Genomic DNA, 14,660 nt, shown 5'->3' with positions numbered 1-14,660 from the left:
TTTCAGATCGCATTTCGGAAGCACTTTTTCCGCGGTCGCTTGAAAGGAGGCTCGCTGCGTCTTCGCCTTTCAGGCAAATCCCTCCTCTTCGACGCCATGGCACGGTCGGCACCATGGCAGCGATGGCCAACCGTCGTCGCTGCCATCGCTGCCGTTTCGTCCGTCTGGATCGGCTCTGCACGTGCTGACCCTGTCGCGGGCGACTACTTTGTGCACTCGCTTCCAGGCCAGCCAGAGGGGCCGCTGTTGAAGATGCATGCTGGGTGAGTGAGGCGGAGCGGCTGTGGACTCGATTGTGGACTCGAAGGCTGGCGAACCAGGGCTAGAACCAAACCACCAGACAACAGACAACCAGACAACCGAACTAACCAGTGAATCGCTGCCAGTCACATCGAGATCACGCCCGAGCACAACGGAAACCTGTTCTTCTGGCATTTCCAGAACAAGCACATTGCCAACCGGCAACGTACCGTCATCTGGCTCAACGGCGGGCCCGGCTGCAGCTCAGAGGACGGTGCGCTGATGGAGATCGGGCCCTACCGGCTCAAGGATGACCATACGCTGGAGTACAACGACGGGGCCTGGAACGAGTTTGCCAACGTCATGTTTGTCGACAACCCCGTCGGCACGGGCTTCAGCTACGTCAACACCGACAGCTACGTCCACGAGCTGGACGAGATGGCCGACCAGTTTATCGTCTTTCTCGAGAAGTGGTTCGCCCTCTTCCCAGAGTACGAGCACGATGATGTAAGATACGTCTCGGGGTAGCGTATGCGATCTTGCAGCAGAAGCACTGACAGAATGGCAGCTCTACCTAGCCGGCGAGTCGTTTGCCGGCCAATACATACCCTACATTGCCAAGCACATTGTCGAACGGAACAAGAACGCGTCGGAAACGCACGCCTGGGCGCTGAAGGGCCTGCTGATTGGCAACGGCTGGATTTCCCCCGCCGAGCAGTACGAGTCCTACATCGACTTCGCCTACGACAAGAAGCTGGTGACGAAGGGGAGCAGCGATTCCGACAGGTTGGAGAACCAGCGGCGTGTCTGCGACAAGATGCTGGCAGCGGCTGGCGGCCCGGAGAACCAGCCGGTTGATATCGGGGAGTGCGAAAGCATCCTCCAGGAGCTGCTGAGAGTCACGCGCCGAAACTCGGGTGACGACAAGGACTGTATCAACATGTACGACGTCCGCCTCCGCGACACATATCCCAGCTGCGGCATGAACTGGCCGCCCGACCTGCCGAACCTGACCGGCTACCTGCGAAACAACGATGTCATCGCCGCGCTGCACATCAATCCGAACAAGAATACCGGATGGCAGGAGTGCAACGGCAATGTCGGTTCGCAGTTTCGCGATCGCGTCTCGAAGCCATCCATCGCCATCCTCCCGGGTCTGTTGGCCGAAATGCCGATTGTGCTCTTCTCGGGCGCCGAAGACCTGATTTGCAACCACCTGGGAACGGAGGCGATGATCGGCAACATGGCCTGGAACGGCGGCAAGGGCTTTGAGCTCTCGCCAGGCAACTGGGCGCCGCGGCGCGAATGGACGTTTGAGGGCAAAGACGCCGGCTTCTGGCAGGAGGCCCGCAACCTGACGTACGTCCTGTTCTACAACTCGTCGCACATGGTGCCGTTCGACTATCCACGGCGCACGCGAGACATGCTGGATCGCTTTATGGGCGTCGACATCAGCAGCATTGGCGGAAAGCCGACGGACTCACGCCTCGACGGCGAGCCTGGGCCAACGACCACTGTGGGCGGTGCAGCCGGGAACGGCAACAGCACAACCGGCCAGGACGGCGACAAGGCCAAGGTCGACGCGGCCAAGTGGGCGGCTTACCGCAAGAGCGGCGAGATCGTGCTGGTCATCGTGGCCGCAGCGGCTACCGCCTGGGGCTACTTTGTATGGCGTGATCGTCGCCGCCGGGCCGGCTATCGGGGAGTGGCCGGCGGCCCTGTCTCGTCGTCCGACACGCATATACCGGAATACAGGCGCCGCAACAGCATGTCCGTCCAGAGCGGCACTGCCCTGGAAAACTTCCGCAACAAGCGGTCGAACCGGGATCTGGAGGCCGGCGACTTTGACGAGGGCGAGTTGGACGACCTGCACGTGACCACACCCGCACTGGACTCGCGATACAGCATAGGAGCTGACAGCGAGGACGAGGCCGAGGGCTCAGACGGGAACACGGAAGCGAGGCGGACAGCTGATCACGAGGGCGGCGTGCAGAAGGCCAAATAGGCGTCTCACTGTGCAGTGTGCTTGCTCCAGTTTGTATTTCTATCTTGCTTTTGAAAATGGCGTGGACATATGGGATAGGACGCCGGCTAGTCTCTGTTGGCTCTTAACTTGGATTGCTGCCTTGCCTCTTCTTGCCGCAATAGCCGGCATCGGCTCAGAGACCCGGCGGTAATATATACAGTCTGTTTAAGGGAAAATAGAGGAGCCATACATGCATCAAAAACATGTATTGCCGGATCACGTTCAAGCGATTGCAAGGAGCAGTCCGCAGACATCCAATCCAAGAAAACACATCATACACATGGGCTTGCCAGAGCTAAGAAAGCTAGACGTCCGACCGGCCGCCGAATAGGCAGCAGTGTTTGGCAATGAGTCAAAGGCAGACTTGGTTCTGCAAACGTGTCCCTTCCACGATAGTTGTTCCATTTGCAGCAGAGCTGTTTCCGGTCCGATGTCGCAAATGCTAGCTATCAATCAGCGCTAGTTCGGCTAGTCACGCCATTGCTTTAGCGGCTACAGGAGGCTCTCGATTGCCGGTAGCTTCTCCAGCATAGCTGGGCCCTCGCGCTGCTCCGAGGCTCCAGGGCACCACATGACCTTTCTGCCCAGCCACAGCCCCATCGATCCATTGACTCATGGACCTCCTATATTATTTTCAACATTCGCAAGCGTCAGTTCGTGCCAATGGCACCATTCAGCCGCCTAATGTGCCTTATCTCCCCTGCCACTATTTCCTGTTCCTGAAAGAGCTAGCATCCAAGCTGTCCGCTGTCGCTTGGCTGTAGCCTGGTGTCGATGCACGCTCTCTCTTCGGAGCCGGCGTCGTCTCTTCACGCGGTTTCTACCGATTTCGATGGAGAGTGGCTCTTGATCAGGGAGGACAATGCAACGGTATCCACACAGTAATATTGTGAGGGAGCAGCACACTGTCCCAGCCGTGCCTCGGGCAGCCAAGTGCCCCTAACCACAGTGTCTATGTATCGCCAGAACACCGTTATCCACACCACTTCCCCTTAGCGCATGCTGATTTTGCGGGGTATCGCCAGGGTAGCGATCCGCCTGAAGAAGCGAGTGGCAGAACGAGGTGGTGACGTCTTTGCCGGGGCGTGGCGTGCACCAGAGGTGGAGTGGGCCGGGTTTTGGAAGGAGCTCATGCCACTTGTGTGACACGGGAACAGCAGGAGAGAGAAGGAGCAAAGGGGCAACTGATTGGGCGGTCGAGCTGTTGGGCTGTCGAGCTGTACTGTCGAGCTGTAGAGCTGTCGAGCTGTAGAGCTGTAGAGAAGACGATGGGGGACTGGGGACAGAGGGGCCAACAGAGCTTTCGTGCGAACATGCGGGATGGGAACAGCAGCTTGCCGCACAGTGTCGACACAGCTCTGCCTCCCGTGGCGGTTTCCAAACAGACAGGCATGCCGGCTGGGTGGAGACGCAGGCCAGCCCCATCGATCGAGCCTTCTCGTCCATTCGAAAAGCGAGGGTAACGAGCAAACAGAAAGCCAACAGCCAAGCCAAGCCAGCAAGCCGAACCAGCAACTCAGACAGGACAGAGGCACTGTCTGCATCATGCGGTGGCACCTTCCCTCGCCGGCCAGCCATCGGCGCTCTCGGGCCCCCCTCGCTCCGTTGCGTCAGGGTCACGCGACTGCGATGGGCGCCAGAGGCGTTTGGATGGGGGGAGACGTCACAGCCAAAACCGCCCGCCTGACCGTTTTCGGTGGGGGGGCGAGCAAACGAAAGCGATGGAGAGTCCAGGTCTTCCCCTATTGCCCTTTCCTCGTAAGATCTCCTTCGTACTCGTATCTTGCACTCGTGAGCTCCCTGCCATCTTCGTCCGTGCTGTTATAAACAAACTTCTCCCCGTCCTCTTCTCTCTCTCGCTCTTACCTCTTCCATCTTCCCCCTTCACACCACCTTCTCGGGTCTTCGCCAACTACTACCATCCATCCTTGTGTCTGTGCCGCTTGCCAGTCTGCCAGTCTGCCATTCTTCCAATCAGTCTCCAGAAACCAATCGTCCACCACACACCTCATAATCGTCTCCCTTGGCTCATCCTGCTTCCACCCTCTACGCTTCGCTGCTCTTTGTCCCATATATCTCTCCAATCTAGAGAATCCTCCTAGCTTATAGTCTCGCTTTTTATACTTGCTGCAACGCAAACACTGATCGCCATCTTCATCCACCAGTAGCAGGGCCATCCTCGTAAGCTAATCTGCACCGGTCTCTATCTGAGCGGACTGGCAGCTCCTTTCCCCTTTTGTCTTTCTCTGACCCCCCCTTTCCTCCACTCCAATTCCATAAAAGGTGGCCAGCCCCTAACTCATCTCTCAACAGCTCTGTCAACATTTCTCTTCTTACCCTCATCAACCATCATTAGTAAGTGACTGAAAATTCCTAGGATTTGTCCCATGCCCCTTACTATGCAGACTGAAGGCTAATATCTTCCAGTGACTCGATCCCACAAGTTCAACGACCGTGTGCACGGTGCCCTTGCCGAGGCTTACGGACCGGAGGACCATCTCCCTAAGTTCTTTGCCAAGAATGGGTTTGCCGACACGGACCCGAAGAAGACCAAGAAGAACGGTTGTGGCAAGGGCAACTGGGGCAGTATGGGCGAGGAGGTTGTTGACGAGAGCTTCAACTTTACCAATGCCCGTCGCCGCTCTAACAGCAGCAACATGGCCACGGACATCAAGAACTTCAAGACCAAGTTCGATATGAACGAACCGGAGCCGGTTTTTGAGGAAGACATCCATGGGCCTCGCGACGAGGATGAGGAGGAGCTGCTTCATGCAACAGACACCAACTCGTCGATCGACTCCGAGTATGCCAAAAGCACGTAATTTGTTGCTCCGCATGCCGCCGGTCCCTCTTTCGTCTCCCTCTTTCTTTCCTTTCACTTCTCTCTCAAACTGTCTTTATAACAATATTTCATTGCCAGGGTGGCATAGAGGGAGGGGTATCATGCTCTTACGTCCGGGACGGCTCAGGATGGGACACTAATGATGACGAACTGTTAACGCCTTGGGAGTCCAGAGTGGATCATGGCGCAAGAAAAGGCGGGTGACATACATTGCACGGCGGCTCGCACAAAAAACATCACAACAATGTGTTGTGTGGATGATGGAAGGAACCCACACTATACTACTGTATCATAGCTTCATAGCGTCATCAATCTGGTTCGCGAAAGTCGTACTCCGTATATCTTGTGATTCAGCCAGCTACTGGCGGAAAACCACGTACCAGGCAACTTGTCCGAGTGTTGTTTCGTTGTGAGAGAACCCGGCGATGGCCCGGGCTGCAGGCTTGGCACGGTCGCCTTCGATCTTGATGGTGCCGATGCGGATGCAAGAGGAAGAGTCGGAGGCTCGGGATGAGATGCCAGCAGGAAGAATAATGCTTTCGCTGCCGTCGGGGGATACAGTGAACGGCAGTGCGACTGCAGTCTGGTGTTGGCCGTCTCTCTGGACAAAAGTGGCCGTCTGGAATGCGCATGGCGAGTCCTTGGTTTCGGCACGACTGCTTTCAGCGGCCTGCCTTTGGAGCAGCGGTGCCATCTGGTCAGGGCACGTGACCAGCTCGATGTCGCCTAGAATGGCGCGTTTCTGCGTGGGCATCGGCGATTGTCGGCCTTGCGGCACCGCCAAGTGCGTCCAAAGCGGACCGAGTGCACGGGCACGCCTGTCAATGTCTTCTGCTGTTGCTGTTGCTGACTGGCTGTGCTGGTGCAGTCTCCACGGCACCTGCTGGTCGGCCTTGGACAGCTTGGATGCGAGGACGGGAACGAAGCCGGGCGGCAGGATTTTGGCTGCAGCCGAAGCAGCAACAGCTCCAGGAAGATACAGTCCTCGACGTAGCGCCTGTATGAGGAGGTCAGCGCCCAAGGGAGCCAGAAGGCGGTGCAGCTCGTCCGCGGTGCAGCTCGGCGGGATGGCGAGGCCGAAAGCCCCTTCTTCAGCTTCAGCTTTGGGTCCCTGCAAGAGGATGTGACCCTCATCAAAGGCCTTGTCGTCTAGCGTCTGCACAGTCACGCCGGTGCGTTCGCGACCGGACAGGATGGCATGCTCGATGGGCGCAGCTCCCGGTAGACTGTTTGCCCGCTGTCAGAATCGGGGAGACAAGATCGCCAAAGACGGGGAAAGAAGGCACTTTAACATACTCTGGCAGGAGCGACGGATGCACGTTCAGGCCGCCGTAGCGGGCTGCACCGAGGATCCGCGGCGGCACAAAGAGGCCAAAGGAGACGGCGATGATCATGTTGACCGACGGCGGCTATGTCGGCCGGTCAGGAGAGAGGAGAGGAGAGATGCCGAGAAAAAAAAAGTCCATACCTGCCAGCCGGTAAAGGTGTCCCGTTCATGGACGCAGAGGCCCAGCTCTGTGGCCATGGTTCTAACCGGGCTGTCTGCCACTTGTTTGAGTCCGCGTCCGGTCCGTTTGGCCGGTCGGACGACCACGTCGAGCGAGGCGATGCGACCAGCCAGCGACGCCCGGTGGTCCTTTGGGAGACCATCCTGTCGCTGCATCTCGGCATGCAGAGCTCCGAGAGATGCGCAGCTAAAGGCGTCAGAACCGCAGAAGAGGATGCGCAACGGCTCCACGTCCGTCCGGTTTGATGGCGACGACGGCGTCGTCGTGCCACACAGCCAGCGGCGTGGGGATGCCGCTGTCAATCCAACCAGTCGCCGCAAGAGAGAAGCGCGCATGGTGTAGCGAGAGGCGGCTGGACATTGCGGCGCACCTGAGTGTGTGCGTGTGTTGTAGACGAGAAGCTGAGAGGTTGCACATAGGAATTTATTTTTGGTCGCTTGTTGCATATTATGCTTGTATGCGAATATGGCCTTCATTCCACGGCCCAGCTGCTGGCCACCGTCCAGGTCTCTCCTTCAATCACAACGTCCCAGACTGGCGGTACAATTTCCACAATTACGCCGCCAGCCAGCATAGCTGCCGGTGCCCAGCGTCCGTCTCCGGCGAGAAGCAGGCGTAGAGCCGTGTTGGACTTCGCCTCGACTCCCACTTCAGCCTCCGGCCGTCCCAGAACGAGACACATGCCCGACGACAGCCTGGCCTCTTCGACAACGTATCGCAGCGGCCTGCTGGTGCTAGTGCTGCCAGTGCTGCCACTAGCCTGTCCGTTGCTTCTGGCCTGCACCTTGATCTGCACCAGCCAGTTGCGCAGCTCAGCCGCCAGTCCACCGGCCACAAACTGGCCGTCTCCCGACACTGGTGCTGCTGCTGCAACAGATGCTGCTGTGGCTGCTGGAGTGCCACCTCTCTGCTGCAATGGCTGTCGGCCCCGCCTCCTCTGCCGCTTCCGTGGCGAAAAGAAGTCTGGCGGTGGGTGTCGGTGCTCTTGCTGTTGCTGCCGGTCCGCTCTTGCATTGCCGGTGTCTTCATTGTTCTCATCAGAGTCACCGTAGCCCTTGGTGTCTTCACCATTGTCATCGTCCAATGTGCCCACATTTCTCGCATCCACTGCATTCTCTCTTGTGGCCGTGGTGTCACTCTTCCCCATTGAGAGGAACAGACGCGATCTCTGGAAGGTTGGCGGCTGCTGTTGCTCAAGTCTGGTTTCCGTCTCCGTCTTTGTGCGTCGCCCTGACGGATTCCTCCTGCTCGGCGTCGCATTGAGAATCATAAAATCCTCCTCCTCCGCATCGTAGACATCGGCCTTCTCGTCTGGCGGCTCCCAACTGTGTCGCAGCTCTTCATCCTCCAGAATTTCCCCCATCTCATCATAAGACATCTGGCGACCCCTGTAGTAATCTCCAAACGTCTCGTCGTCGTTATCTTCGTTGTCATTGCCGTCAGCATCACTGCTATCGTCATTGCCCTCTTCGATATCGTCCACCAGCTGTCCCTGTCGTCGGCCAACTTTCCTCGTAATTTTGCCGTCTCTTCCTGGCGACACAAACAGGCGCCTCCGTTTGAATGGTCGTGCAGGTGATTGCAGCTGCTGGTGCGGCTGCTCTTCTCCGCTTTCTCCATGCGCCTCACTTCCGCTCTCAAGTCCTGCTTGTTCCTCAATGGAGTTCGATGCAAGAGACAAGCCGTCTATGGGCTCGCCCCCGTCGTCGTCCAAGTCCAGATCGCTGTCTTCTGCGTCTTCAATGTCCTCCCGCACCTGTGGGCGTCGTGCCGACTGCCATCTCGGCTGCCATAGCGTTCTAGAAGCAGAGGGTGTCGGCTGTGTCGGCTGTGTCGGCCGTGGCAGTCCTGTTGTGCCATCGGCTGCCCTCATCGTGGTCATCTCGGCCGTTGGCTTCAGTGCCGCCCGGGGAGGCGAGCTGTCCTCGTCGATCTCATCATCTGCCCGGACCGGCGTGCTCTGCGACTGCGTCCACGACGGCACAAACCGCGGCGTCGGCCGAGGCTGGCTGCTTCGTACCGTGGCTGGCCCCGGTGTCTCGCCGGCTGTTAACCAGCCCGGCGCCCCGGTATCGTGCCTTGGATGTGTCGGTGTTGCTGCCGGCCGGTCGGGCCGCTTGAGCAGGAGAAAATGCGGCGCATTGGGTGTCTGCATTACCTGTTAGAGAGCGGTGCAAAGAGAGGGAGGAAGAAAGGAGAGTTAAAGCGCACAGGTGGCGGCTGAGAAGACGGCGGCACGGGTGGAGGCATGGTCGGTCGCCCCCCCCTCCCAGAGGCACCCCGCGTGGAACGGCGATGCGTCTTGGTGATGCTGGTTTTGCAGCCGGCCAAAAGCAAATTGCCCTCAGATTGATGGGATGTCTTGAGAAAGTGCGGCAAAACGGACAACACGCGAAATAAACGCGCTGCGCGTAAAGTGACTGCTGCGGGGCAGTTGCGAGTCGCACCTTGCGACTACAGGAAAGAGCAACGGGCGCCTGCTACATAGAAGAGGCTGCGCGAGACCAAATTAGCTCCGATCTTCGCCTCACATCAATCCACACGAGTTCTCACGTCTTCAAACGAGAGCAAAGACCTCTTCTATTTGAAAACACACTCAAACTTCCTAAGCCCAACGGAATATAAGATACCAGAACGCTTCATCATGCGTAGGTCATCTCCCTCCCAACGCCTGTATATACCAACAACCAGCGATAAAGACCCGGAAGCATTCAATACAAAACCCCTCCTTCACCCAAATGCAACATGTCACCGTCATCATCCCTCTGTTTGCTTCTTACTCAAACTTGCCGGCACCGAATAGCCCGCCGACAATCCGACTGCGGCCCTCTGCACTGCGCACCTTCTTCGCTTGTCGCCGCTTGTCGCTCTCTGCCATGGCAGTCCGCCGCTCATTCTCCCGTGCAAAGTAGTTGATGCCAGACTGCTTGCTGGCATTCTTCTTGATCTTGCCCTGATCGGCAAAGCCGCCACCGTTTCCATCACCACCACCACCACCGCTGCTGCTGCTTCGACTGCTCGTAGCAGACAACAGCGAGTTGGTGGTTGCCCGTCGCAGCAGTGCCGGTGCCTTGAAGCCCGTCGGGCCCATCGGACTTCCACCAAGGCTAGCATCAAAAGCAGTGCGGCCAGCTGTCGCATGTGTGCTACTGTTGGCCCGTTGCAGGCTGATGCGATCCACTACATTGGCATTGTTCCGCCGCTGCTCCGAGTCCTCCCGCCGGCTCTCCTTGGTGGCTCCATGAATACCGTCATCCTCTTCGTCAGATCCAAACTCCTTGTCTGCCACCACCGACATGCTCGTCTCGTCCTCCAGAAGGTTGGAAAGCGACTCGCGAATCTCTCCCAGATTGGATGGCTTTTTGCCGTTTTTGCCGCTGCCAGATTGTTGTCGCCGCTTTGCTCGTCTGTCTGAAAGACTCTCTGGCTCGATACTTGGCTGACTGTCCGGGATTACAACCTTGGGGCCATCACTATCGGCAGCAGCTGCAGTTGTAGAAGTTGTAGAAGTCGTGGTCGACGTGACTGTCGATGCAGCGTTGTCGAATATAAAGTCCATCTCATCATCACTACCACGGTCTTCGATCGTCTTCAGGAACGCCAGGTTCCGTGGGTTCTCCGCTACCTTTGATATCCGCTCATCGGAAAACAGCGCTTTTTGCATCCGTGCGAATTGCCGCCGCTTCATCCGCCGACGTGCCTCACCATCGTCATCCGAGTCCGACAAATCGTAGTCTGCACCACGTTTACGCCGCAACATTCCCGTTGTGACATCGCGGAAAAGCTTCTCCACCTGCTTTTCGTCGTTCTCACGCTCCCGATCACTGCCAGACAGAAAGGTTAGTGAATACGTCACCGGTTGAGACAGTCCACAGAAAGAGGGCAAAACTCACGCATAGAAAGCAGCCAGCTTCGCACTCTCTGCCTCTGTCACTTTTTGGTTGTCGTCGATGAGGTCTTTCACTGAAGCTAGTGACTCGTTGTCGCTGTCCTCGCCATCTGCACCACCAAGACCAGCATATTCATCCTCAGACTCTTCAGCCTGCTCCTCAACTAATTCCTTGGCCTTGCTCTTCTTTCGGTCAAAGGCTGTTGCTAACGCCTGCTTCCTCTTGGCTGCCGAGGCGTCTTTTAGCATACTGAATGCCGACTTGGCTTTTGCAGTCACCTCGATGTCGCTTGTTGCCTCTTCCTCGTTGGCGTCGGCCTCTGTTGCAATCGTTTTGCGGAAAAGCTTGCCCTTTCTCCGCGGAGGTGATGGCGACTGCGCGATAGATTCTAGTTGGGGCTGCGACACGTCTAGACTCATCCTCTCTGACCGTGACATGACAACCGTCTCAGCTGTAGATGCTTGATGCTCGATAAAGCGCACCTTCAGCGGCGTGTACTCTTGAGAAGGCAGATCCTGACTCTCCATCAGATCGGAGAATTGGCTCGAGTCGACGTCATGAAGGAGACTGCCCAGGCCATGGACTTGTGACTGGCTAAAGTCCAGCTTGACGGCCTGGCTACCTGTATAGCCACCTTCCTGAACTTGTCTGACCCAATCCTGGGTTGGCTGACTGCTGTGCACAAAATCCTGGTCGTCGGTGCTGCCTTTGGCTCCATCTAGACTCGGCCCTGCAAAAACGTTGCCAATAGTCGGCATGAGCTGTGATGGGGAGCCGAAACCACCTGCAGAGCCCGCGAATTGGCTGTCGTCCGCCATCGTGCCGGCGAAGATCTGCGTCAGGCCCATACCGGCAGGCCCACCAAGAGCTACGGGCAAGCCTGGGATGAAGCTCTTGGTCGCGGACCGTAAAACCGACGTTGGCACGTGAGGCGAATCACTGTTGATGTTTGGTCCCGACGGCGATTTGGCAAAGGCGGTCTTGGGCCTTGGCGTATTCGCCTCCGTCAACACAGGAAGACCGGGCGAGGAAGCAACATCCTCATCCTCGTCGTCTGAAGTCAGCACCGCATTGCGTCGATTTGCGGGACGAGTACGTCTTGGGGTGGGAAGCACTTCGGGCGCATCGCGACTCTCATCGGGAGAGTGACGGGTGTCCTCAGGTTTGTCGTCCTTAGTCTTCTCTGCAGCCTCATCTACCGATTCTGCTGCATCATCGTCGATCAGCACCCCTTCCATAGTCTCATCCATGGCATCGGCATCTTCTTCATTATCTTCATCCTCTGAGCCAGAAAGCTCTAAATCTTTCTCCTCCTCGGGGGCAAAGTCCTCGCCATCCTCGTCTTCGCTGCCGTCCCAATCGAGTAGATCGGCTTCGCTTTCGTCGTCGTCGGTACCTCCTTTTCCCTCCTTCTTGGCTTGTTTGGCCGCCTTCTTCTCTCGCTGCATGATCTCTTCCGCTTCCAGACGGGCACGTGCAACAATGTCATCGACCTCGGCCATCTCCTTTTCGCGCTCCTCCTCTGTCTGGATGCGAATGCCCTTGGCGCGGAGCTTCTCCATTCGCTCATCACGCTCGACCTTCGCCTGATGCCGCGCTCGGCCTTGTAGAACTTGCTGCAATTCACCCAACGTCAGGTCGTTTGTCTCCTTCTGCTTCCGCTTCTTATCGGGAGAGCCAATCTGAGCAAGACGACGCAGCGCTAGCATGGACCGAGGCTCCTTCTCTCGCTTCAGAGGCGCGGTATGGAAAAGAATATCCAGTCTGTTCTTCGTTGACTGAACAATCTCCAGCTCGTCGGAGTCGGAGTCAAGCAGGGCGGTGTGGGTATGGATAGGTAGTCTGACCCGAATCTGCCGTTTTGGTTTGGCCTCAGTCGTCTCTTCCGTGGCAACTGCTTTTCCTTTGCCCTTGTCAGACTCAGCAACCGCCGTGGCTGACTTCGACACAGAATCGCCGTCCAAGGCTACAGGAGGTGAGCTGGGAGGAGTGTCGGTGTCGTTGGCATCCTGGTCCTTTTGAGGAGATGTTGGAGAAGTTGGCCGGCTGGAGGATATGGGCGTGGCTGCAGCGGCTGGTGCTATTGGTGCGGCTGGCGCTGCTGGCGTTGCTGGTGTTGCTGTGGCCGCACCTCCTGGCTTGAAGTTAAAGCGCTCAAACAGCGAGGCCTTTGTGATCTTCTTCTTCGTCTTTGCCTCGTGGGCCAGCTGCAGGTTGCGGGCCATGCGTTGTGTCTCTCGGTGCATTTCCTCCAACGCCTTCCGACTTGCCTTTCGTGTCGGCCGGGCATCTTGAGTCAGCCTCCGGCCTCCTTCATCATCCGTGATATCAGATACGGCATCGTCTGCGTCGTCACGCATCAGCATGTCGTCATCTTCGTTGTCGTTCTCCTCAGCCGCTGCTTGTCGGACGGCCCGGGCGGCCCTCTTGCGTTGCTCTTCCTCCTCGCGCTTGCGTGTCTCTTCACGCTTCCTCGCCACAAGAGCCTGAAAGCGGGCAGTGCGACCTGGGTTGGTTGCTGAAGAGGTGGCCTCATCAAAGGGAGCAGCACCTCCTTTTGTCGGTGTAACAAACATGTCCGGTGAATCTTCCCGGTCTACTGGCTTTGTCGGTGACATGAACATTGCGGGGGATGCCTCGCGCGATGTACTTCGGCGCGCTGCTCTGTTTAGCAGCTTCCGCGGACGGGCAACGGCGCTGATACCGTCCTCGTCCTCGTCCTCGGCGTCGTTTCCGTTATCATCGCCATCGGTCTCGACGGACGCTTGCTTCTCGGCCTGCGCAGCTTGCTCGAGCATTCGCTTGACTCGCTCACGCGCGTTGTCCGCCAGCGGTGCTTCTGTCTGTTCAGCCGACTCATCCAGCATACGGGCTGCAAAGCGGCCTCGTGGCCCAACAGGCGAGTCCGTGTCGTCATCGTCGCTGTCTATGCTGACTTTGCTAAGAGCGTGTCGAACGCCAGGCGACGATGCTCCCAGTACAGCTGCATCTGCTTCTGCGAGGCTACTAGGCACTGTCGGGGTGCCTGATCCAGGGGATGTTGCATTGTTTGGCTTGACGATCTTGGTATTGGCCTTCCGAGTGGGTGTGGTATTTTCTCCGCCGACACCGTTGTTTTTGTCGCCCCCTGCTTCTTTGTCGGAATCACTGTCACTACCGTCAATGGTAGCATAAAGAGCCCGAAGCTTGGAACGAGGTGTCATTGGTGTGGCCACGACCGAGTCCGAGTCAGAAGCAGACGCCGCCGGCGATGGCGTCCTCGACAAATAGGCCATTGGAGAGTAGGCAGGACTGCTCGCAGCTGGTGCAGGTTGATGAAGCTGTTCTGTAACGAGGTTGGCAGTTATATGAATATCATGTCTCTGATTCGGTATAATGCTGAAAGGAACGTATGCTAGAGACTGAGCTTCCTCCCATGAGAAGTTCACTACCCGAAAGATAAAAAAGGTGGAAAGTGGCTTATGGTTGTGGTGACCGTTGTGGGGAGTTTTAAGAGGTAGAAACGCGTAAAACGCGTTGGTGGAGCTTACGCGGGACCCCTACTACAACGCGTTTATGCAAATTGATGCCCCGTAACTGTGCCGCCCAGCCCCCTCGGATTGTAGATATCGCTATAGTGTGTAAATGCATAAATGCATGAACGCCTTACAAGGCATCGATGGAAGTGCAATCACGTGTACTCCGTACGTCTTGTCCATTTATTGTATTCGAACGTACAGTATCATTATCAGGGTGGAGACTCCGAACATACAACATCCGCGGGGGATCTGTAGACTCAAGAGACTGCAGCTTGGTTTGGGAGGAAGGCCTGCCAGACAAGAAATGGCAGGAAGGAGTATCTTACAAACAAGGCGAAAAGGGGTGGAAAGCAAGGGTGTTGTTGGGCAGCAAAACAAGAAACAGAACGGGCCAAACCAGGCCCTCTTTGCCACCGGTAAATGACCGAGGAACGCCATCTTGATGCTGGAACCAAGAGAAAAAGGGAGATGAAAAACAGGAGAGGAAACAAAAGAAGAAGGGGGGGCAAGATAAGAACAAGGCGATCCAAGAACAACGCCGCCTCCTGCTATTATGAGCAGACCACGGCGCGTAGCAGGGCCAGAGAAGAAGCAGACGAACCGGCAGAGAAACCATGACAGAAAGAAGAAAAACAC

The 14,660-nt window shown here is 57.1% G+C and overlaps 5 protein-coding genes across 5 annotated transcripts; 2 read left to right on the top strand and 3 right to left on the bottom strand.

Moving 5' to 3' along the window:
* Positions 1-96: 96 nt before the first annotated feature.
* Positions 97-2,245, top strand: CMQ_3220 (pheromone processing carboxypeptidase kex1; the record flags this gene model as incomplete). Its single annotated transcript, XM_014317298.1, has 3 exons — positions 97-263; positions 387-747; positions 809-2,245. The coding sequence occupies 3 exons, from the start codon at positions 97-99 to the stop codon at positions 2,243-2,245; spliced, it is 1,965 nt and encodes a 654-aa protein (XP_014172773.1).
* Positions 2,246-3,987: 1,742 nt separating this feature from the next.
* Positions 3,988-5,088, top strand: CMQ_3092 (stf2-like protein; the record flags this gene model as incomplete). Its single annotated transcript, XM_014317170.1, has 3 exons — positions 3,988-4,024; positions 4,580-4,621; positions 4,694-5,088. 3 exons carry the CDS (start codon positions 3,988-3,990, stop codon positions 5,086-5,088), a joined length of 474 nt encoding a protein of 157 aa, XP_014172645.1.
* A 378-nt stretch (positions 5,089-5,466) lies between these two features.
* CMQ_2787 (methionyl-tRNA formyltransferase family) lies at positions 5,467-6,951 on the bottom strand (the record flags this gene model as incomplete). The annotated part of the gene is made up of 3 exons (XM_014316865.1): positions 5,467-6,334; positions 6,405-6,517; positions 6,577-6,951. 3 exons carry the CDS (start codon positions 6,949-6,951, stop codon positions 5,467-5,469), a joined length of 1,356 nt encoding a protein of 451 aa, XP_014172340.1.
* A 137-nt stretch (positions 6,952-7,088) lies between these two features.
* Positions 7,089-8,866, bottom strand: CMQ_2568 (uncharacterized protein; the record flags this gene model as incomplete). The annotated part of the gene is made up of 2 exons (XM_014316646.1): positions 7,089-8,774; positions 8,828-8,866. 2 exons carry the CDS (start codon positions 8,864-8,866, stop codon positions 7,089-7,091), a joined length of 1,725 nt encoding a protein of 574 aa, XP_014172121.1.
* A 526-nt stretch (positions 8,867-9,392) lies between these two features.
* Positions 9,393-13,781, bottom strand: CMQ_2848 (uncharacterized protein; the record flags this gene model as incomplete). The annotated part of the gene is made up of 2 exons (XM_014316926.1): positions 9,393-10,440; positions 10,510-13,781. The coding sequence occupies 2 exons, from the start codon at positions 13,779-13,781 to the stop codon at positions 9,393-9,395; spliced, it is 4,320 nt and encodes a 1,439-aa protein (XP_014172401.1).
* Positions 13,782-14,660: the final 879 nt, after the last annotated feature.

Source organism: Grosmannia clavigera (genome assembly GCF_000143105.1).
Source record: "Grosmannia clavigera kw1407 unplaced genomic scaffold GCSC_144, whole genome shotgun sequence".
Lineage (NCBI taxonomy): Eukaryota > Fungi > Ascomycota > Sordariomycetes > Ophiostomatales > Ophiostomataceae > Leptographium > Leptographium clavigerum.
The sequence above is the reverse complement of the archived record's forward strand: the minus strand, read 5'-3'. Positions and strand labels throughout refer to the sequence as shown.